We start from the raw sequence: 25303 nt of genomic DNA on the forward strand, positions 1-25303 counted from the left end.
GCGCTCCTGGTCCACAGTTACCCCATTCAGGACCAGGGAATCCTCCATACCTTGTTGTTAGGGACTACGGCATCTAAAATTTAAATTTGTTCTGGGCTTGCTCCGACAATCTGATTGGCTACATGGTGTGGGAAAGCAGGATTGCCCAAAGTGCCTGTTTTTTTCTGGGTGGACACGTCTTGGTGTCACATTTGAATAGCCTCTGCATGCAAGAAATCCAACATGCAGAGGCCAAAGCTTGTGTAATAAAATCTGTGATGTGACTGTGATTGATGCTTGTATCTACTGAAGGTGCAAAGGCACAATTCAAACATGACAGCCATATGTGCTGGGCCCAAGTACAGGAGTTTTAACGTTCGGTGCAAACACATTCCCTGTATCCTGTTACCGGTAACATTTCTGAACTAGCTCCCTAGTCTTTTTGAAAGCAGGCGACAGTTTAATTAATATATCACAATGGACGACCTCCTCAGAAAAGGAAAAAATCAAGCTAACACCTTCAAAGTGCTAATGAGAGCTATCCAAATGTAAATTAGGAGTAAAATACCATACCCCATTTCACAGAAGCATCAAATCAAAAGAGTTGGAAGGACCCTGAGGATCATCTGGTCTGACCCCATACAGAGATCGAACCTGCAACCTTGGCGTTATTGGCACCATGCTCTCCCCAACTAAGCTGGGGATAATTTTTTGTGTGTGTTTTAATCATCGCAACTCATTTTGGGAATTCCGGCTGCGAAATGCAAAGCCTAATTAATCCGTCGTTGCGGCGAAGCCACCTTTTAATAAAGTCAACATTTCCTTGATTGTTTTAATTTTTAAAAAATGTGGTGCTTTTCAAGTGGTAGAGAAATACAGTGGGAACTTTCAACCGAGGCAGATTAGCGATTGCAGCACATTTTCAGTGTGACCACAGTACGGCACCTCGTGGAAAGAAATAGGTTTAGAGTCAACTTAACAATTGTGCCAATAGCCTGAAACCAGCTGGCAGGGACGCTGAGCTGCCCCTTTGAGGAAAAGGCATTTCTGTATTCTTTAAGCATTCTTTAAGATGCTTCTTAAAATAATGCATACAAACTTTATTTTCATTCAAAGAGAGCTAAGCACCCAGGTTCATAATTTTGGGCGTAGCCTTAGCACAGCATGAGCAGTGTGAAAATTTATCTCAATGCATCAAATGCCAACCTGCAAAACCAGTTCACCTACTGTCCTGCAGTTCCCTTCTCCCTCTGCCACACATGTGATCAATTTTATTCTGCGTCAAAGAGAAGAGTGCAATAGTTTTTCCTTGGTGTGTGATTTATTCAGGTATTCAGCAGCAGCTGGTTTCACTAAGGGCAGGTGAGGTAGTAACCCACATTGAAGCAGCATTATGTGCTATCATAATGCTGTTTCAGCCAGCACTGTAACATGAATATCAGGTATTGTAGTCTTGCTGACTGTACCAGACCTTGCTAATAAGACACACCTATTGAATGAACTCCTTTTAAACACCAATTGGAATAACTCCTTTTAAACAAATCCTCCCCCCCGCTGGGGGGGGGGGAGCCTACTTCTTCCATGAGTGCCGGTTCCCATGGTATTTCACACGATTTGGGGAATATCTGCTGCTCAAAGTATGTGCAGTCACTAGTTGTGACGACAGGCAAGAGCAGGGGTTGGCAAGGTTTATTTTGCCTGGGCCAGATCAGTCATGCGCGTGCCCACGATTTCCGGCGGCTGCACAGATGTGATTTCCGGCGCCACGGAAGCGAGTCCAAGCGCAGCGAGCGGGCGACGCGGTTCAGGGGTGACTCGTGGCCAGTCAAACAACTTCCACGGGCCGCTTCTGGCCCATGGGCCTTAGGTTGCTGACCCCTGGATAAGCAACAACAAACCTATGGTCACGTAAAGCATACTCAATAAACACATGAGACGTAACTACGCAGCTACTACTATGCCATAAGATCCACTGTCCTGTAATATCACATATGAGCTTTAACTACTGATGAAGCCCAGGACGGCGAAACAAGGCCAATACTCCGGAAATCCTTGTCTCAGACTTTGTAAAAGGATTTTGTGGAACTGTAACAACCTTTCATGTGGATGGTTTGGACTTTATGAACAGACAGGTGGAATGGGCACCATTACACAGATGGACCTTATGCATGAACTGATTATAGAATGATCTGATCCACTGGGTCTTCTGCTTTGTTCGTTTGTTGAACTTTATGAGTTACTTTTGTTGAAATTTACAATTTGATACTATGAATAGTATATCCTATTTATCTAACACAACCAGTTACATCTCATGTGTTTATTGACCCCTGGATAAGAGCTTAATGGCCACATAGATTTGGCTTGCATTCAAACATCTGTTGAGTCCATGAGATGTATGGACAGGTACTCCCCCCCACACCAAAGTTAGGAACGTTAAATGATTCCCAGGGCTGAGTCCCAATGGAAAATGGTAGAGGCTTCTGTAAATATCACTTGCCTTCTCTCAATGGATGCATCTGATGCTATCCGACACGTCTCCATGTAGGACCATCAATATGGTTAAAGCCCTGGCTGCAAATACTGCCATCTTTGTCCCAATTTTGAGAGTCAGTGTTCCCGACTGCTCCTGAAAACCCCATAATCCACCCATAACAGATGTTAAGCTATCCTGATATCCTGGATCCCCCCTTGGATCTTAATTAACTTTTGGACGGATCCCATTTGGCCCAGGTATCTGCTATGTCTTCCATTTGCCAATAAGGTCCAGCAGTTCATCCCCTACCACCACTATTTGCCCCAGCAACTCGAAATGCCCTTTTCTTAAGAAGTCAGTTGAAAGGTATCTGCCCAACATCAGAGCCTAGGGGAAAAGGTTTTTTGCAACCTTGTGAGCCCAAATCCAAATAAAACATGTCACTGGTTAAATGTGGATCCACAACCGCTTACCTTTGATGGATTTACTCCCCAACGTGCATTTCTGTACCCCACTCTAATTTTCAATAAACAGTACTTTAAATACAGAGGTTATACCTCAATAATTATGACAGAATAGGCAATATCTATCCGTTCGTAAACAAAATTCATTTTACAAATCACATTATTCAAGCATGAAGGCCAGGATAAAGACTGCGTTCTCAATTTTTGTTGTTGAAACAGCAGCCTTCCCAATACCATATGCTAAGTGTTCAGTCAGAAATACCAGCAGAAATGTGCAAGCCATTGAGCTCACTTCAAGTTGATGTTGGGTCACCGGCAGTTTGACGCTTTCCCTATGGCTGCAATAACTTTACCCCCTGAAAGCCATGGTTAGCCATGGTTTATTCAACAAACCACAGATCAAAGAAGTGTTGGCTTGTTTCTCCAAATCTTGGTTGGTTTTCTAGCTGCTCATGTCTTAGGAGCCTGGTGGACGTCTGGGGTGGGGCGCTCAAACAAACCAGTTAAGGAAGGTTACAGGATTCAGACATAATGCCAAATCATCATTAAAACAAGTCATGGTCCATAAGCTAAGCCAACAACAAACCATGACTTCACGTTAAAAGAATACAGACCCTATGGTGTTAACATTTGCAGAGGAGCCCCTCTTTGTGGTTCCACTATTCTCAAGTTTGGGGATGACAATCTGGGGGAAGTTATTTTTGTGGCAGCCCGGAAGAGGATATTCATGGCGAAATTCCCTCTCCAAGAGTCATGTATCTAGTACCTTATCATATGCTGAAGAAAACACCTCTTTACCCTGGCCTTTGACTCTAGAGTGTTATTTTTAGGACCCATTGTATTCTTCTGATTAAAAATCAAGGAAAAACAATTTACAATCTAGTATTTTCATATTGTTGTAAACCACCCTGGGACTTTGAAGTGAAGGGCAGGTAAGAACTTGAACATATTATAATAACAAATTCGTTGGGAGAAAACAAACCATGGTTGCTGGGCTGGGCTCATACATTTAAACAACCTGTGGTTAGGCAAAGCCAGCCATAATTTAGACCTATATGGAAATGAAACCCTCATCTGCTTTAGGTGTTGTCCTGCATCTGTTAGTAAAGTGTTTTCAATGCATTTTCTTAATTTTTTTCCCCATAAATTGATTCCATTCTACTCTATACAGTGGTACCTCTGGTTATGTACTTAATTCGTTCTGGAGGTCCGTTCTTAACCTGAAACTGTTCTTAACCTGAAGCACCACTTTAGCTAATGGGGCCTCCTGCTGCCGCCACGCCGCCGAAGCACGATTTCTGTTCTCATCCTGAAGCAAAGTTCTTAACCCGAGGTACTATTTCTGGGTTAGCGGAGTCTGTAACCTGAAGCGTATGCCACCTGAAGTACCACTGTATAGTGTTTCTAAATATTGTGCATTTAGAATAGAATGGAATAAACAGAATATCGTATGGCAAAATGTTTTGGCTTTGTTTTTTGAGTAAACAGCTCTTCAGCATTGTGTTCTAATGTGTGATTGCAGACTGACATCTCTAACCAGTACTTATCACTGTATGTTCTTAATGCAACTGCTAGGTCACATACATCATTTTCTGCAACTGGTAGTTTAAGTAATAGAATCCAACTGAGACCAAAAAAAATACAAGAAAGTAAGAAAATTTTGAAGTAAAGATTGCAGAAGTGCCCTCCCCAATTCTTGTTTAATGTAACCCTGTGCACTTGCTATACTTCTGCATTCCTCAAAGTACTTTTCCACCAGAAAATCCTCACTGCACTGTAAAGAGAAAATAGGGTAATTCAACTCACTCTAAAAATTGCAAATAAGAGGTTTAATTTCAGAAACTGAGTTCACCATTTATAAATACACTAAAACATAGTAAATGCAAAAATTAGGCAGAGGTACAGTATTTTAACAAAACTACATCTTTTCTAAAGGTCATAGTCAATTCATTTCCCCTAAAGAATTTCATCAATGCACAAAAAATGGGGAGACAAATCTTAATATTAAAAAAAAGTTGAGACCATACTGTTTACAATTAAAATGCTGGCTATTCTTACCTCAGTTCGAGGTTTAAAGGGTTCTAAAATATTTTATTTGCCTGATGGACACTGTCAATTATGGGTCAGATCTACTATATAATATTCTAGGCAGGGCACCAAACTGTCAGGGTTATATTCATAGAGAATCATATTCTTTTAACAGGAATGCAAGAGGATGTCATGCACATTTTTCAATTACATGGAAAACCAAGACTTAATTTTTACACCAAGAAGTATCGGATGTCTTGTTGCACTCAATTTTTAAAGGCTTTAGCATAATACCTACTCTTTATATTTTACCTTTCAATAAACTGTATTAAATAACAAACATTAATTGGAAAAAATTGGAAATAAACATCCCAAAGACCTTATAAATACTCAAGCTCTAATTCAGTTACAGTGTAAAAAAAACCTGAATAGGGACCACTGAATGGCAGTTACTGTATAACTGATGTTCCGTAATACCTCTAAATTTAATTTAGTCAAATACTAATTCAATAGCCACCCTTAGTACACATACATCACACTTGAATATCATCATTACCCTTTAAGTACATTAGGCCTGCAGTTAAAACCTGCTAAATAGAAAGATGGCTTCAATTCCACCTTTATGTACAGCTTTCTTCTGACAGCTACAAAATGTTTTGTGTAATTAAAGCAAATTTCAACTAATATACAGTACCTGGTTTATGGTTTTTACATAATTGAATAAAAAACTACATAATAGAACTGTTTACATCTTTTTCTTTGCCATTCTATTCAAACTGTTTTAAAACTTCATTTACAATTCTCAATTAAAACCAACATGATTTTGTATTATCAGGACAAAGACATGTCTAAATTCTAATGTGAACTTAAGAAAACCCCCAACATATATACAATATCTGGCCTGAAGGACTATTAATAAGGCACATGTAGACATATAGAAAGCTTAAAAATAAAACTAGAATTTGGAACTACAGTCACTGATTAAGATGTCATACATGGCCCCTTCTGGAGCAATTTAACAATCCAAGTTACAAATACAGTAATTACCCAGTGAGCAACAATTTTTTTAGACTGGCAGCTTGTTCAATACTGGAAGTATATCAAAGGAAGATTTACTTTCAAAAATATAAGTTTCTCAAAGTGTTCCATTGCTAGCCTTGACTGACTAAAGCTGATGTTTTCATTGGATGTACTGAACAATCTCTCGGATGGGACAATGCTTGGAGGACAACCGAGGAATCGAACTGCTAACTTCGACAGTACTGGCCAAGATGATTTCTTAAAGTTCCAGTAAGTTAGGGGATCACAGTTATGCTCAAGTACTTCTTCCTCCAAGTACAAAAGCACCATCTCTTCTGGCAACTTGGCCTTTTCTTTTGGAGCTTTTGCTTTTTTCATGTCTTCCATAAGTGACCAAAGATTATTGTCCCCGTAAGAGTTTTTAGATGATGAACCTGTACCACAGCCATTGGAAACAGGTTTATCATCATCTGAGGTAGCGTTTAGTATTTCCAGCTCCCTGATTAAGTCCTGTTTATACTGCTCCGCCTCCTCTTCGGTGAATAAGGAAGCTTTATAACGAGGGTCCAAAAGTGTAGCAAAAATATACCGTGGATCATGAAGTGTGGAGGACAGTCTACTCACCATAGCTTCCTTTAAGGACTTTAGCATGGTATCGATGCCCATCGTTTCTTCAAACAGCAGCTCAATTTTCCGGTTGAGTATATGAATCATTGGAATTACTTGACTTAGAGTGGACATGTGTGTACTCATCTCTCGGCTTGCCACTTCAAACGGTTTAAGTGCGTGACAGACAGACTGCATTACTTTCCACTGATCACAGCTTATTAACTCCCTGAAGCTGCACTCTACGGACATTTCATCAATTGCTCTTTTCTGTTCAATTAGGCGTTCAAGCATAAGGAAGGACGTGTTCCACTTTGATGGAACGTCTTGGATCAGCTGATGCTGCGGCAAGTGATATTCCTTCTGCAGATCTGCCAGTTTCTCCCTTGCTTTTGCTGACCGATGAACCCGTTCACAGATCTTTCTTGCAATACTAAGCAGGTTCTGAACCATTCTCTGGCTTTTAATAGCTTCGGTTACTATGAGGTTAACCGTGTGACCAAAGCACTGCACACTTGAATGCTCCCCTTCATTTAAAGTCTTTCCAATAGTCTGATTATCTGTAACAGTAATCCCAACCTGAAGCCCAATCGATGCGATCCAGGCTTCCCACCAATATTCTAGCTGCTTCTGAATGCTGATGCCGTTGTAGTCACAATCAATCTGCGAAACATTTAAAAGAGCGGAGCAATGGTAATCTTCACACTGTGGTCGAACCCTAGACTCAAACGTTACCCAGTGAGCAGTAAGGGTAAGATATTCTCGAGTTTGGTTGCTCATCCATATTCCTGATGTAAAATGGACTACTCCGCTTTCAGCTTCTTTCAGATGTGAAACAATTATTTCTTTTACGCTATCATACATATCAGGAATTGCAGTACGAGAAAAATAAGATGGCGAAGGCAAAGAATACTGAGGCTGCAAGAATTCAAGCAATCGATTAAAGCCAATATTGTCTACAAAAGAATATGGCTGAAGGTCAAGTGCAATCATTTCTGCTACAAGACTGGTAATTTTTTTGGCAACAGGGTGAGTGTCAGAAAACTTGTCATTGGTTTCATCGAAAGATGATGACCCCAACAGATCTGTGCTCAGTGGCACGTGACTATTTGCAGAAGAGGACAATACTGGCTCGGAGGCATCTGGTTTGAGGACATTGTTATGAAACCGTTGTAAATGTCTTAAAAGGCAACTTGTACCTAGATTGGTTGGCTTTTTCCCTCGACTTATTGTACGTCCACAGTGCATACATATTACTTTAGTTGAATCAGCAGAACAAATTGAAAAATGATTCCACAGTTTTGAGGTCTTTTTGCTACTGACAGGAAATATGACTTGTCTCTCATTAGAAACCATTGTGGGTAAGTCAGTCAATTTTGACGATGAACATTCTGCAGAAGCCAAGGTAGCATAAGGAGAATTTGCTAAACTCACATCTATAAAGCTCTTCTGGATCCCGACGACTTCAGGGTGACGTCTGTATAAATGTCTCGTCAAACAACTTGTGCCTACATCACCCTTTTTCCCGCGATTTATAATGCAATTGCAGTGTCTACACACAACTTTCAGACTGTCGCCTGGAGACAAAGAAAAATGATGCCATACCTCCGACTTCAGCTTTCGCATCATTCGTTTATTTTGATGAAAAACAGAGCCGTGTTCAAATATCAAAGGGCTTTTTTCAGGGGAAGAAACTAAAGAAGCTTCACCTATATCTTCAGATGACGACAACAACGAGGAGTCCTCCATAAGTGTATCCCCCAAAGGAAGAGAAGAATTGTTTTCTTCTGCCATTCGCTCCGGAGAAGAACATATGGATGTTGGTTCTTTAGCTACTTTTGCAGGAGATGACCCAGAGTTTGGATCGCCATCTGAAGGCAGTATGGGTTGCAACAAAGTTGGAGAAGCAGAGTACAGAGGGGGTATGCTTGAACCACCTCCATTCTCTTGTAGAACAATAGAACGATGAGCTCTCCACATGTGTCGTATTAAGCAACTGGTTCCAAGATCTTTCCCATTCTTTCCTCTACTGAATTCATTCATACAGTGGATGCAAACAGCTTTTGAATTATCTAAAGGAGACAAATAGAAATGTTTCCAGACGGCAGACCTCCTTCTGGACCCAGATGTACTCTTAGGAACCTGGACCGTTTTCTCTGCTACATTTTCCACCGTTTCTTCACATTGGTTGTTGGGAAAGGGTTGACACAATCCACCACTGCCTTCTTTATTGCTCTTTTCAGGATGTAACATGTCTGAAGGCATCTCTTCAGTAGAAACTACGGGAACAGACTCCTCAGTTATTTGATCTGGGGATGGAATCTTGGAAATGGTTTTCTTAACTAATTTTATGGGGGCAAGCACACTAGTTAAATCTCCAACATCGGCAGGCTGTGGTGGGATTAATAATGTAGGTGAAGAAAAGGAAGAGATAGACGCCATATTTCCATTTTCCTGAATGAGCACAGTGGGATGAGCTCTTCTCACATGCCTCATGAGACAACTTGTACTTAGGTCTTTTTCATTTTTGCCCCTGCTAAATTCTTTCATACAGTACATACATATTGCTTTAGTGCTGTCTCTAGGAGATATGAAGAAATGGTTCCAAGCAGGAGACTTTTTTCGGGAACTTATAGTTCTGCTTGAAAGAAGGCTCTGTGTGACAGCTTCCATTGCTACATCATAAAGGGTGCTGCTGTACTGGGAAAACAGAGATCCATAATCATCTTCATTTTCTGCAGAGATGTATTTGCCTGAATTGTTATGGATGAAATTCTTTTCTCTATCGTCTTGTTCATCACTGCTATCTGTCTGTCTCAAGTCCTCTTGCTCAGTTTTTATATCTATTGTTTCTAAAGCAAAATTACTATCATCTTCTGGTTCCACTTTTAAACTGTTGATTTTATCCATCATAAAATTATCATCAATTTGTGGAGAATCTGACCTATTTGTATCCATGATTGACCTCAGTTATTTCTGCTGCTTCTTCATAACTTAGTGAATTCTTAGAATTGGGTTTAAATTGTATCTCTTAAGTCATACAAAAGGAAGGATGTGGAACATAAGTTTGTATTTGTAGTTTGATAAGAAATGTTTATTACACAAACTTATGGAAGAGCATGTGGTTTAATGCACATCTCATTTCTCCCCCGGGATCATGAGATTTCCAGGTCATGTATTATTTTTGATGAGCGATGATGCAAAATGTTTCATGTTATGGGAAAAAACCTAATATGAGGATCATTAGAATCATGTTGAGTTTCTTCCTCTAAAAAATCATATATTCTTTTCAAATTTCAGTCCTCTCACATCATCTAGAAAAAAAGAAAATAGAAAATGTGTAACTCCATCAATTCAACTGAGCTTACTTCATATGCTTAAAATGAATGATTACATATTTACCTCCACGTTTTGCCATTAAACATCACTGCTCTTATAAATTAAGAGAAAAGAGAACACACACATTTCAGAAGAAACTTAATTCCACAAAATCTCTGTATTCAGAGTATATCTGAAAATAAATTTGCAGAAAGTATATGTAACAACCAGAACCAAAACAACTAGTTCAGATGTATCCAAGAGCTTAATCATGTCAGATATGAACCGTTATCAACCCTGCCTTTTTGGTGAACACGCTTTAACATTTCACAAGCTGTCTCTGCAGTTACAGTCCTGTTCAAAAGCATTTTGGCATACATTATATATGGGAACTTTGAGAAAGAAAGGTGAAAAACACCTTAGTCAAAAAAATATTTGGTCCCAGCCATTATTTGTCTGTCACCCAATTAACAGTCTCTACTTAAAACTATCTAAGCTTAAATGTTGTAGAAAAAATAAACGAGAACTTATTCGACAAATAATCAAAACCATAATGAGTGAGAAGCAGAATAGGCTTATGACATACTGATGTCAGATAAACACTTTGATAAATCTACATGTCAGCTGAACAAAGGGAATGAACCAGGCGATTGTTGTACGTTTTATTACTTACACTGTTATCTTATTTTTTTGTCTGTGGGAAAGAATAGAGAAATAGGTGGAGTCACTTTGTGGTTGCTATACAGATAATCCATCTATTTCCCTATTCTCTCCCATCCAAAATTTGTTTATTATTTGTTACATATATCTTCCCCTTCTTCAGTAGGGCACAAGGAAGAATACATAGGATTTCCAAGCATTCTCCCATTCAGGCCCATATCATTTTAGATTCAGTAAATTTGCCTTTGTACAGGCCCAGGAGTTAAAAATTGATCAGTCTAAGTCACAGAAAGCTGGCTGCTAAGTTATGCTACCATTCCCACTTTCATTAATTCCGCCATTGCTCTCACTCCATAATTTAAGGTGATGGAAACAGCCCCAACTCTGCTTCCCCTTTAGTAAGTTTTTGAAGGAGGCATGTGTGCGAATGGACATGGTATGTTAATTTGGTGCTGAGACTACATTGGCCATCTAGTTTACAGTTTCCCTAGTTTCCCTGCTATAATACTCAGGATTCTCCCTATCTAAGCAGAGACATGGACACTAACATAGCAACTTGGTTTAATCTAATAAAATAAGGCAAACAGACAGGAAACAAAAGAGGATAAACTCCACAGGAAGGGGGGGGGACTTTTCATGTACTGTATTTTAGTCTAGTTCCACAAGCTTAACCCTAAAGCTGTAGGGTATGTCTTTGGAGTATGGTGTACTCTGTGGGGTTTTTTAAACTGCATCTCTCAAAGATTCCAGAATTTCTATCCATTTAATATGAAAACAGTCTAATTTCCATGCCGAAACTATCACTCATGGGAGTATATTCCATTTCTACTAGTCCATAGTAACTATCAAAAAGGAATGACATTCATGCTGACTCAACTGTTAATTTCAATATTAACTGAAATGAGGTGTTAGATCTTATAATAAAAATACTTAATAACAACATTTAATGATGTTTTTATTAGCCACAAAACATTCACCATTTGTCTGTGAGGCTAAATTGGCAAGACAGATATGTTCCTATCAAATCTTCCCTCTTTTAAGTTTGTTTTCATTGAGATAACAGCTAAGAATGAACATATTTAATTAAGAGGCCTGTTTCCCCTTGATATTCCCCTTTTCTTCATACATAGTTTGAAGTTCGGAATAGCAGAGTTGGTAAAATATGCATGTTCTTTAAAAAAGGTTGCAATACTTAATTGTTGTGATAAATCCGGGAGTTGTTCAATTCCACTCTCAACCACTTCAAACAATGATATTTGTAAAGTCTACATTTCACTCATTATTGAGAAAAATGCAATCAGCAGAGCTATCCATAATTACCCTAGAGGACAATTTAGAGACAGGAGCACACGAAAATGCCAGACTGCCCATGACATGGTTTACATTGCAACTGAGCAGTCTCCACCTTCAAGATTTTTTGCTAAGTCAGTCTGCTTTCTAGCATAAATCATGTTACATTTAAGCCAAAATCTCTAGCTTCTTATATTTCATTTCATCTACTTTCTCACAATGCTGACTCCCACACAATTTAGCATGCATGGAGGGTAAAGAGTGGTGGCTCAGAGCAGGCAGGTACTCACTACTAAAGGAGAAAACTGCAGAATTCCTTCCCCTCAACAAGCAAGAGGCTAAGATAAGACCAATAAAAACCACTAAATTGCAATTTCCTAAATGCATCCCTTTTTATTTGAAACAAAAGTTTCAATTTACCTCCCAAATTTGTAGTAATTTGTAGTAATCTGAAAATGTTTGGTGCATTATGTAATTTTTCACCTACCTTATAGGCTTCATCCTTCTCATTAAGCGCATGTGGATAGACAAACTTGGAATTTTTCAGTTTCTTTGATTTATTGAAGAAAGATGTCTACATTCTCTGAAACCCTGTACAAAGACAAATAACGCTCATTTTATATTTTCCTCGTTATTCTGCATTAACTACTTTTGAGTTTGTTTAATGATTTTTTTAAAAATCCAGGCATCATTCTCTTAGTAATGATAGTATGATCCAATTAAGACCTAATGACAAACCTCCTCCTTCATGTGTATTGAATGAGGTTCAAAACTTTGAAACTTCCAGTTTCATCTGAGCACAAACTAATTTCCCATAATTGAACAAAACATGAAAATGTGGTTTGTTTTGCAAACTGCACCTGAAGTATTAAAATACCCCACCCCCCTGGTACAGGTAAAGGAAGAAGGGAACACAGAGGTCTATTGTAATGCACTCTCCTCACAATAAGCCATGGTTGATTGCAGCGTCTGAACTATGTATCACTCAGATTATTAGCAATTATTTGAATTCAAAAACTGAGCAATTTAATTACCTTCAAGTTAAGAAAGAAGCTCCAACTGAAATGGTGAAGCATTTAGAAAGCACCTAATATAGTTGGACGTCAAAGTATCACTGCAACACTGGCACACCAAAAATTCTTTAAGAACCATGCTGAATTATTAGTAGCACAGCAGCTTCACTTCCATTGCTACTTATTCAGATAATTAACTTTCATGGAAAATTTGACAAAAGGATTTAAAGCAGCCTGCTAGCAACTCAATGCTTTGGTTACATCATTCTTCACTTGATGTCAATCTGCTCAAGTCCATTTTAAAATGATGGCTTTGATTTTTAAAAATACTTTAGGCACTGGATATTTTAAAACCATGGGACGCAGGTGCCGCTGTCGGTTAAAGCCTCAGCGCCTAGGACTTGCCGATCAAAAGGTCGGCGGTTCGAATCCCTGCGGCGGGGTGCGCTCCCGCTGCTCGGTCCCAGCGCCTGCCAACCTAGCAGTTCGAAAGCACCTCCGGGTGCAAGTAGATAAATAGGGACCGCTTACCAGCGGGAAGGTAAACGGCGTTTCCGTGTGCGGCTCTGGCTCGCCAGAGCAGCGATGTCACGCTGGCCACGTGACCCGGAAGTGTCTCCGGACAGCGCTGGCCCCTGGCCTCTTAAGTGAGATGGGCGCACAACCCCAGAGTCTGTCAAGACTGGCCCGTACGGGCAGGGGTACCTTTACTTTTACCTTTATTTTAAGACCATTTCTCCCCTATGAACCCACCCACATTCTTTAGAGCCCCTGCTCTATTTCCCACTATTGCTTGAAGAACATCAGGTGGATACATAAGAAAAGCACCCACAGTGATGACACCGAGTTTATGAAATTCTTCGCCTCAGAATATCCAGCCACTGTTCTTCCTCCCTGTCTTTAGAAACCAGACTAGACACTTATTTCCACATGCCTTTGTCCTCTGTGGTGATAGGCAGATTGGTTCTCTTATTGGGATTTGTTTCTGGTTTTGCTGCTTTTGTATTTGAATGATGCTGTTAGAAGTTTTATTTCTAGTGATACTATGTATTATCACTTGTTTTTATCAGCATTATCCACTTTGAGAGCTGCACATATGGGAAGGCTGGATACATTTTTTAAAAATAATAATTTCACATGGAAAATGTAGCAAGTCAATGAAAATAAATATGGTTGACAGGGGACTCACCTATTTGGCCTATTGTCTTCCCCTGGCTTCATTTCAGAGACAATCTCCAGATCTGGAGGGGAAGGACAGAGGGAGAAAGAAAAGAAGAGAGACCTAAATCCATGCCCTTTGTTTTTGACCTAAGTGTATAAAAGATACCCACTTTTCTGCATATAGTCACTTCTAATGCATCAAACCTTACTCAAATCTTATTTTTTGTAACTTTTAATATGCATCCTTCACCACTGCCATGTCAAGTCACTTAAAATGTTTTCAGTCAAATGAGATTACTCCAAATATAACTAATGTTGGATATCAGACAAATATAGTATGTGAGCAAGATCTTAGAACAGCACACAACAACTGTCCTGTTTTGTGACAATATGAAATTTAAAAGATCATTTATAAATTAACACAATGAAGCATGAAGCTGCATAGATCCAGAATGGAAACAGGTACACAACTGGAAACCAGAGACTATTCCAGCATTGATTGATTGATTGTAAAGATGGACAGGAAAAGAGCATATATATTGGAGGCTATATGTCATCCCATAGTTCACAGTTTCTAAACTGGTCAGGATATTTTTGTTATCAACAAATATTGCACTTCCAAATTTCAAGCACAAGTATATCCAAAGCCTATCTGAAAAGCAACCCATATAACTACTTTGGGTGTGGTTCAAAGACTCTCTCAAGGCAAATCTTAAAAAATGTAGTACAAACACCGACAACTGGGAAGCACTGGCCTGCGAGCACTCCAATTGCAGAACAGCCTTTACCAAAGGTGTCATGGACTTTGAGAACGCTTGAACTCAGGACACAAGGGAGAAATGTGCTAAGAGGAAGGCATGCTTGGCAAACCCTCACCATGATCAACTCCCACCCAGAAACCTATGTCCCAACTGTGGAAGGACGTGTGGATCCAGAATTGGCCTCTATAGTCACTTAAGGACTCACTGTTAAAACCGTGTTTATGGAAGACAATCTTACTCGGCTGTGAGTGATCACCAAAGGAGAAGTGGCCTACACTATCCCGTTCTGCAAAAATTACAGGGATGTAAATAAATATTCTTCTTTTAACATGCAAAATCTAAAAACTACTGGAAGATTAAAATAATGAAATTTGAGTAGTTGAGATGATGGTACTAAAATAGGTGTAAAATATAACAATGCAAAATTATTATTTTTAATCAACACTTTTTTCAGTCTGTGGTCTCTATAAATTAAAGGAGTGTCTAAGCCCACCACAGATATAACATTACCCAGGGTTTTAGTATAAGTTCATGAGGCAATGGATGAAGAGGCTTTTAGTCGTTTACAACTGTGACTTTTTCTATCAACATATGTCAGCCTTGCAAATTAGTACACAAATGTTAGGGTGCAATCCTATGTAAGTTTACCTAGAAGTAAGGCCTATTGAACTCAAAAGTGACTTCTTTCTGACTAGACATGCACAGGATTGTGCTACTACCCTGCAAATTAATTAATAAATATTAAATGACTAACCTGTGTTTCTATGCTGGCTACAAAGCAGCAACCAATATGGAAACACTAGCCGATTAGCAAAAAAAGCCTTCTGCCAAGGGAACTGGTGAAAAAAAGGACAATGATCCAGCTGTCCTCTCCAGCCAGCTGCACTTCCATGTTGGTTTAGGAGGAAGGTGAAAAGGGGATGGATGAAGTGATCCGTTCCTCCTCTGTCAGCCCACATGAACTTGTTTGCACTGAATTCCTGGTCATCTAGGGCTACAAGACAAGTTGTTACATACAAGGCTGACCTAAGTACATGGATAATCCGCTGAAGTTCCTATTTTGAAAATGTTAACAAATTGCTAACTATATGCAACACTAATCTGGGTGGTTACTCCTCAACACCCTAGTATGCTGTTACTCAGGGTGGAAAAGGGGTCTGTTTTGGTTATTCCGAATCGAAAACCTGAGGCAGTAGTGGTGATTATTCTGAAATTGCTAACATGGACTCCATCCAGCTGGAGTCACAGAATCATAAAACTATAGAGCTGGAAGGGGCAAATGGGTCATGTAGTCTATCCCCCTGCAAAGCAGGAATCTTTCCCACAATGTGGGGTTCGAACCCACGACCCCTGAGATTAAGGGCTCTTATGCTCTACCAGTCAAGCTAAGATTACAATCCTTTTCACAGTTATTTGCAAGGAAGCTCCATTGAACAAAATGAGACTTACTTCGGGGGGTGGGTGCTAAAAATGGGACTTGATTTAGTTACAATTAACTAATTTCACGTTTCAAATTTAGGCTACAATTCTACATACTCTTAAATGGAAGCAAAGAATATAATAATTATTTTTATACTTGTATTTTTATATTTCATGTATTACAAAAGCTAAAAATTTCAAGAAAGCATTCACACAGGATGCATATACATTGATGAGCCACAGGACAGAATTCCAGCTTCTCACAAAGACTACTCGCAAGGAAGCCATATTTCAATTGCAGCTCCTACTACAGGCGGCCGGTCGACTGCCCCTCAGACCTATTGGGGGGGAATGAACACATTCCTATGCCCCACAAATAACCCAGAGATGCGTTTTAAATAAAAGCACACATTCTACTCATGTAAAAACATGGCAATTCCCAGACAGTCTGTGGGCCGGATTTAGAAGGCATTTGGGCCGAATCCGGCCCCCGGGCCTTAGTTTGCCTACATAAGACAGCTTTTCAGACTTCTATGGTTCTGCTTATGATATTAGAAGAAGAAGCGACCAGATGTTGTTGGACTACAGCTTCCATCTCCCCGGCCAATCACTGATGCTGGCTGGGATTGATGGGAGTTGGAATCCAACAGCTGTAGGTCCCAGTATATGAGCCATTATACTTTTTTCCTTAACAAATAGCACTGGACATCTTTCTAAATCACTTAAAAGAGCTGTAATACTTGCACATTATATATGCATTCAAAAGCACGGTATCTGCATAATACAGACATTAGAAACACAGGCATTTAAGTATCACTTATGAGATGGAAAGAAATGAGACTTTAATGCTTCACACAAAGCATTTCAACCTTGCAAACTTTGCATCCTGTGCATAAGTGCAATGATATGGCATATAAGTAAGGAAAAGGAGAACAATCAGGTTATTCCTCCTTTATTTTAATTTATGATTAAAACGGAAAATGGTTTGTAGTTCAAAATACCAAGGTCCTCCCTCCACAGTAAATAATTCAGTTTGAGGGACAGTTTATACTAGTCTCTATTTATCAAGCCAAATCATTAAGCAGTTCCACAGCTTGATCAGGAAACAAATTGAACCTGACTTCTAGACCATAGACTCAAGTCTGGGAGGCTTATTACGAGGCTACACTCTGCCAGTAGATGAAAACCAAACCAAACACAACTGCTATTGTTATAGATTTTTGTTTTGAATCCCTAAGACCAACAACTTTAGTAAGAAAGAAATTAGTAAGCAAAGAATTTTTTCTTCCAGCAGTGTTGTTGTTTTTTAACACAAGCTGGATCGATAAGATTCCCTCACCTACTCAATTTCTCCTAGGGCAAGTTTAAATGAAACATGAAGGCTGCAAAAAATGCTTTCTTGTTATGACTCTCCAAACAGCAAACAAATATTTAAAATGTTCCCTAGTCCACAATCTGGCTGAAACATACACAACAAGCAATTGTTAGTTGGTTGTATGGGATGCAAGATGTTGGATGAAGAAACCTCACACATTTGGGATGACATATAAGAAAAAGTTTAAACCATGGAGCTGCCATTGGGAAGTGGTCTATGACAACCTCCATGTGGGGGCTGAATTGTCCCTTAGTATGCATGTGCATGCATTAAAAACTTGTGTAATGCTGCCAGATCATTGATCCCTAATTCAGTCCATTGATCCACTGCCTATGCTGACAAGCAGCCACTCTCCAAGGTCTCAAGCAGAGGTCTCTCCCACCTCTGATATCTGAGATACTTGTAACTGGAGATGCCATGGATTGAATTGTAAGGTCAGAATGGCTATTAACACTCTGATTACTCTGCATCAGGGTGATTTAATGAATTACAGGGTCCCTTAACCAACACTTGTGAAGAAGTGCTTAGACCTTAAGAAACCAGTCTCAAACCACAACCTCACAGGCTGAGTGCTCTAGGTCTGTGATAACTGCAAAGATGCACATATATTTGCTGGAGAGCTGGAAGTGGCCTTAAATTTCCCATCCCTATGGTAGAAACAATCCCTGGAAGTGCCTCCCCCTCTGCCTGGGAAGTTAAGAGGATTAGCCCAATAGAGCTTAGCACCTTTTGCTGTTAGACTTTGCACAAGGGTCCCTCATTTGTCACTGGGGGGGGGGGGAGGAGGAGAAACTGCTTGCAAAGTGGGGAGGGGGGAGCAAAGCTTGCTGTCAGAAAAGATGTGTTGTCAGCCCACCTACCTCCTATTCCAGTAAGTGGAGGATGGAAGAAAAACACTCTGGTACCACCCACAAAGTGTGTGTCTGGGATAAAGGTAAAGGTAAAGGTATCCCTGCCCGTACGGGCCAGTCTTGACAGACTCTGGGGTTGTGCGCCCATCTCACTTAAGAGGCCAGGGGCCAGCGCTGTCCGGAGACACTTCCGGGTCACGTGGCCAGCGTGACATCGCTGCTCTGGCGAGCCAGAGCCGCACACGGAAACGCCGTTTACCTTCTCGCCGGTAAGCGGTCCCTATTTATCTACTTGCACCCGGAGGTGCTTTCGAACTGCTAGGTTGGCAGGCGCTGGGACCGAGCAGCGGGAGCGCACCCCGCCGCAGGGATTCGAACCGCCGACCTTTCGATCGGCAAGTCCTAGGCGCTGAGGCTTTAACCTTTAGCGCCACCTGCGTCCCCGTGTCTGGGATACACCCCCCCCCCAAAAAAAGGAAAAAAAAACATAGCAGCAAAGAGGACTATTGCATTGGTTCACAGTGTGTGTGCGCCAACTTGAATAAAATATTGGGGGAGGGGGGCAGCCAGGTAAGCCCCACCTCAAGTAATTGATCCCATGGATCTGGCAGGATAATTGCAATAGCCTGCAGCTTTTTAAGAGTATATATTTAAAATAGATGAACAAATGAGCAAATTAAGTTCATTTGGATATGCAGAAGACATTAAAAAATAAATTTAAGCAACAGCAGAAAGAGGGGGAGGGAAGCCAAGCTTTGAAATGTTAAAATGACGGTAAAATCAGGGAAATGTGTAAACCTGAAAAGCATTACAAAATGAATTGATTCCATGGATCAGTCTGAATGGCATTTGAATGGCAATGCCCATCAACTTGGGTGTGGGTGTGTGTCTGAAGGATTTTCTTGTGGGGAAACCGAAGACCCCTATGGATCAATTTGAATGGCAATGCCCATCAACTTGGGATGTGTTTGTGTGTATGGCTGAAATATTTTATCGTGGGGAGGCCGAAGACCCCCTATGGATCAATTTGAATGGCAATGCCCATCAACTTGGGATGTGTTTGTGTGTATGGCTGAAATATTTTATCGTGGGGAGGCCGAAGACCCCTATGGATCACATTGATAAAATTTGGGGTGTGGGGGGGTGACATACCCCACGGGCGTTTCCCAGGGGAAGGAGAACTCAAAGCGGGTGGTGGTGGTGGTGGCTGTTGCTGGGGGGGGGGGAAGCTTTGAGAGAGGAACCGAACCGAGGGAGAGACAAAGCCACGCTCCAGGAAGGGACGCGCGGCGGCCCAGCACCTTCTTGGGGGGGGGGGCGGGTGGAGAGAGAAGCCCTTCCTCATCCGGCACTGGAGGGGGGGGGAAGAAGAGTGGGAGGACATAAGGCGTTGCTGCTGGCAGGGGGGGAGCTGTTCCTCACGGCCCAGGAATGAATTAAGTGTGTGAATGGAGTTTCTCTCTCTCTCTCTCTTCCCCTCAGGCTCTCCTCACAGACAATAAGGCCGGCGCACGCTTATTTGGGGGGAGGGGGGGTGTCGGCCTCTGAAAGGCCGTGTCTCTCTCCTGAGGTGGTGGGCCTGGTCCCAGCGGAAGGATTCCGACGGGCCAGGAGGCGCCCCTCGCCGGCCGAAAGGAGTCCGCGCGGGGTTGGGGGTGGGGAGGCTGAGGAGACAGGCGCTTCGCTTTCCCTCACACAGACACATATCTATGTCTACCTAGATACTCATACGCGGAGCGCCGGGCCCTTCCTCTTCGCTCACCTCGTCTTTCTCCCGCGCGGCGGAGCGACTCGACGCGGGCCCGCCTCCCCGGCCGCTTTGTCTCGCCTCGCCCGCTGCCGCCGCGACGCCGACTCCCCTCCTTCCTTCCTTCCCTCCACACACACACACACATATACACCCGGCTCGGCCGACCACGCCGCGCACTGCGCATGTGCCGCGCGCGGCCGGTGGGGGAGGGAAAGGGGAGGCGGGCGAAGCCGGAGGGGAGCGTCGTCGTCGTCGTCGCGCGCGACGTGGCGCGTCATCGGGAGAGCGACGCGCGCCTCGCCGAGGCGGACAAAATGGCCGGCAACATTGGATGTTGGGGGGGGGGGAGAACAGTCAGATCGGAAGTTTTTAATGTTTGATGCTTTATCGTGTTTTTAATATTCTGTGGGAAGCCGTCCAGAGTGGGGTATAAATAATAATAATAATAATAATAATAATAATAATAATAAATAATAGACTAATGTATCCAGGCCCAGTTGTGGATGTTGCCTGGGGTGGTGGTGGTGGTGGTTTTCCTCTCTCTCTCTCTCTCCCTCTCTGCCGTGAGGGTGGCGCTGTGGGTTAAAGCCTCAGCGCCTAGGACTTGCCGATCGAAAGGTCGGCGGTTCGAATCCCTGCGGCGGGGTGCGCTCCCGCTGCTCGGTCCCAGCGCCTGCCAACCTAGCAGTTCGAAAGCACCTCCGGGTGCAAGTAGATAAATAGGGACCGCTTACCAGCGGGAAGGTAAACGGCGTTTCCGTGTGCGGCTCTGGCTCGCCAGAGCAGCGATGTCACGCTGGCCACGTGACCCGGAAGTGTCTCCGGACAGCGCTGGCCCCTGGCCTCTTAAGTGAGATGGGCGCACAACCCCAGAGTCTGTCAAGACTGGCCCGTATGGGCAGGGGTACCTTTACCTTTACCTTTAATGTATCCAGGCCCAGTTGTGGATGTTGCCTGGGGTGGTGGTGGTGGTGGTTTTCCTCTCTCTCTCTCTCTGCCGTGAGGGTGAGGAGGCCAACCGAAGGGGCCTGAGTGCGGGTTCTGCGCTCCCCAGCCTGAGACACACAGACGGGGTAGGGCGGAAAAGAAGCATTTCGTCGGCGGCCTGGGCTCCCGGTAGGCATGTTTTCACCCGGGAGGAAATGCCGCTCGACTTAGAGGGTATATAATAATAGTAATAGTAATATTTTTTTGCCCTGCACATCTGACTAGGTTTCCTCACGCTTTGCGGCTGGCCTCTGTCGCTCGCTTTCCCCCAGTGGTAATTCGGATCTCCTGTGCCGCGAGAAACTCCCAACGCATTAAGCTCTTTTATGTACGAAGGCGGAAGGGTGGGGTTTATTTTATTTTATAACTTGAAACTTTCGACCAGCACCGTAGATCTCGCTGCTCGAGTAATTTTTGCATACGATTGCAGCCTTGACAGCTGCGTAGATATCGGAGTCTTGGAAGGTACATGAGCGCCAGGATTTCTTCTTTTGAACAGTCCCCCCGCCCCGAAGTCGTCTGCTGAGCCCTTCCTACAGCCGTTTAGGTTAACTTGTTATGCTAACGTTGTTAACTCCAAAAAAGGGAAATTTCCTGAGGGAATCCATCGGCTTGATTTCTTTTCTCGCTTTTATTCAGAGTCTGTGACTCATGACAGCTGAATGGCAGTTGTGGGGCTGAAAAGGTGTAGGTTGTTATTGCTCACTTGGTGCATGTTGTGAACGCTTTCGGCCCTGTGCACACTTTCCTGGAAGGAACTAAATAAAACTCTGTAAAGGCTGTTTTCTGGGTTCACTTTTGAGTAGACATTCATATAATTGCACTGTAAGTTGAGGTGTGATGGCACTGTTAGAGCTGTATAAGGCAGAAGTGGTGAAGGAGGACTGGATGCAATAGAAGGTGGGGCATCCGGAATTCATGGAAAGATGTTCTTGCAGACGCAGATATTTCAAGCCCTGTGGTGCTATAACCTTGCAGCCTACATCTGCCCAAACTCTTGCTGCTATCCAATCATTAAAGGCGCATCTCAGCACCATAAATATTAGGTGTGCCCTCTCCTTGACAATGCTTGTTCTGTGAGCTGACATGGAGGTATAGCAAGTTTAATACATAATTTATACTTTCCACCCAGAATGAAATGAAACTCTTTGGATCTTAAATATTACAATTAGTCATATAAAGGTGATTCACTTACACAGATCTTCCATATAAGACTACAGTCCTATGCACATGTATGCCTGTACTTGCTTACTCCAGGATATTAGTCTGCATGTGTGACTTCAGCCTGTGAATGTGTGTAGAGACGTGATGTACTGTAGAATTTGTTAAGATTTGCACAAAGACTGGTATTGTTCCAGAATTTATTGTATGAGCATAAGAGTACCCCTATAGCATTATGTTTTCTTTGTGTAAGGGGATAGGAGTTTAATTTTGATAATTAAACTATCAGTGGTGGTGGTGGTGGTGGGGAAAGTGTACCCTTAAAGCAAATTAGATTTGATCCATTTAGCATAGCACTTATTGACAGACAGCAGCTTTTCAGCAGAGCAGTTTTTTCCTAGTTTTAATAGCTGAAAACTTTTAGCTAGAGATACCAGTTAAATCTGAGACTTTGTCTCGCAGGCAAGACCACATGTTCTGACACTAACCAATACCTGTTTATATTTAGCATCCTGAAGAGACATTTGTACGCTGGCTAAATACACACACCATCAGACTGGATTCACCCATGCAATTACCAGATTATGGGTTTTGTTTACTCAACATTTGTCTGTTTAGCATGCAAAAGATTTTGTAAGAGGTTTACCAGTACCACCACTCTCAGTCCAAACTTTTCCCTGCTGTTGTACTTTTAAAATCTTGCATAACAGAAATTTACCTTAGTTGCTAGACCAGTTGTATGACTTTGGACCTACACCAAGAGAAAACATCACACAGTTCTTTTGTGTGAGAAAGATCTCTTTAGGATACAGAGTTGTATGTGTGGTGCAGTTTTGTCTGTCTCAAGTCTTAAAAGATGTTGATTAATTAGGTCCAGATAGTCTGTGGAAATTGGGTGTCGTTTCTGAAAGAAATTGTAATAAACTTTTGTAAATTAGGGAGATAAAGCTGTGATGGGAAGACTAGGCAACATGACTCATACAACAGCTTCTGTATATATATTCAATTTGGTTTTACAGTGATTTTCTGTAACTAGGTAAAGCCCACCACCTGAACTAACAAATTAAACAAGCACATTATGAAATGAGTCTTAACTGATGTGGCTAGGCTCTACTCTATTTTCCATCATTTGTATTGCAGAGTTTTTCAAACTGTTAATAGTAAGCCTTTCTGTGTCAAGGGAGGGGAAAAAATTCCCTCTCTCTCCCAAAGGATAAATAAGGCAAAACTAGAACTCTCAGGCTAGTTATTAAACACACACAAAATGGGGAGTGCGAAGAAAAAACAGGGAAATTTTTTTAAAAATTGTCCAGTAGCAACCTTAGAGACCAACTAAGTTTTTTATTGGTATAAGCTTTTGTGTGGTATAAGCTTTCATGTGCATGCACACTTCTTCAGGTATCTTAAGAAGTGTGCATGCACATGAAAGCTTATACCAAGAGCAAACTTAGTTGGTCTCTAAGGTGCTACTGGACAATTTCTTTTATTTTTTTATATATTTCAACTGTGTCAGACCAACATGGCTACCTACCTGAATCAAGAAAAAAACATAGTTTGGGATATGAAACATTGGGGCTTCTGTAATGCCCTGTAACTTTTTTTTCATCTTCTCTGTGTGTGTGTGTGTCTTAAATTAACAGTTCTTATAAAATGTGCTCACTATTTTGTTACATAGTAGCTGGCCTTATTGAAGACCCTGCCGTTTGCTTTAGATTTTAGCTTTATGTTTTAGTTTAGCACTGGTCCTACACTTGATTTCCCCCTGCTGTATCTAAATGAACCCTTTCAATGAAAAAATAAAAGGAGAGTTGATTGCTAAGTACAGCATTCAGCAACATACTTGGCTCATAGTAAAGAAGTGTGTGGATGCAGCTTGAAGTTGCTAATAAAGCTGATAATAGGAACGCTTTGTTTTTAGTTCTCCAGCAGAAGGAAACTGGCTTAAAATGCAGTGATATGGAGGAACTTGAGAAGGTCAGAGGAAGATTAAAAAACAACAGGGATGACAGATTTGAATCATTTATTTAACTTAAATAATTTTATCACTAGCTGAGGACTTATAAAAAAGGCTTGTAATTAAAGGCTGTTGTAATGCATTATGTCATGTAGGCCTGAAATATGTAGTGTGAGCTGTATTTTGAATACTTGGTTATCTTTTAATGAATGTTACCCTTTATACAGAAAGTAATTCTTAAGAAGTATAACTGAAAGTACTAGAATGCTGTAATTACAGATAAGGGAATGAAATAGTTTAGTATTTTTGCAAGAATCCCTTGAGAACAAGGACAGCTGGCTATTCCCTAAGATTAACATAATATAGACAGAATTCAGCTTCTTTATTTGTATTATGCTACAAACTAACTTCAGGCCATTTGTTTCCAAACTCTTATTTAAGATTGTTGATTGATATGGGTGTTTGCATCACATGTTGGAATTGCATCTTACTGTGTGTTCTAAAGTTTTACTTCTCCCACTTTTATTCTTTTATTGTGTGACAGTCCTGAGCATTACTTAATTCAGTTTGAGACCTGGTTCCATGCAGATACTTGTCACATGGCAGATAAACAGGGGTGCTCACATATTGCCATAAAGCTTGCAGTATAGGGATACGGGAACCTTGAGCCCTGCAGAGTATTATTGCACTACAGCTCTAACCATCCTTGACAATATTGGTCGAGACTGATGGAAATTGGGAGTCCAACTTCTAAGGAGCCAAAGGGCAACATTCTAAATAACAATGTATCAGTATTAAATCCTAATAGTATAGAGATGTTGCCTGTGGAAACAGAAAATATCCTCAGTAACATAAAGAATACAAATGTTTATGTTACTAACAGTACATGTGGCAATGCATACCATTAAAAATGTTCCCCCTCCATTGACAGACTCAATATAGTAAACTATTTTTTTTACTTAACTTTTTAATATTCTGTTGGAAGCCGCCTAGAGTGGCTGGGGAAACCCAGCTAGATGGGTAGAGTATAAAT

The 25303-nt window shown here is 41.4% G+C and overlaps 1 protein-coding gene across 1 annotated transcript; it reads right to left on the reverse strand.

Annotated features, from left to right (window-relative positions):
* Nucleotides 1–4726: 4726 nt before the first annotated feature.
* ZBED4 (zinc finger BED-type containing 4) lies at nucleotides 4727–20328 on the reverse strand. The gene is made up of 4 exons (XM_079993889.1): nucleotides 20181–20328; nucleotides 14041–14092; nucleotides 12326–12429; nucleotides 4727–9884 (listed from the first exon to the last, which is right to left on the reverse strand). Exon 4 carries the CDS (start codon nucleotides 9526–9528, stop codon nucleotides 6028–6030), a length of 3501 nt encoding a protein of 1166 aa, XP_079850015.1. The 5' UTR covers nucleotides 9529–9884; nucleotides 12326–12429; nucleotides 14041–14092; nucleotides 20181–20328; the 3' UTR covers nucleotides 4727–6027.
* Nucleotides 20329–25303: the final 4975 nt, after the last annotated feature.

The sequence above is a fragment of the Podarcis cretensis genome, assembly GCF_951804945.1.
Source record: "Podarcis cretensis genome assembly, chromosome: 10".
NCBI lineage: Eukaryota > Metazoa > Chordata > Lepidosauria > Squamata > Lacertidae > Podarcis > Podarcis cretensis.

Bases quoted from the DNA above. Each gene is read 5' to 3' on its own strand.
- ZBED4 (XM_079993889.1), bottom strand. From the start codon at position 9,528: ATGGATACAAATAGGTCAGATTCTCCACAAATTGATGATAATTTTATG.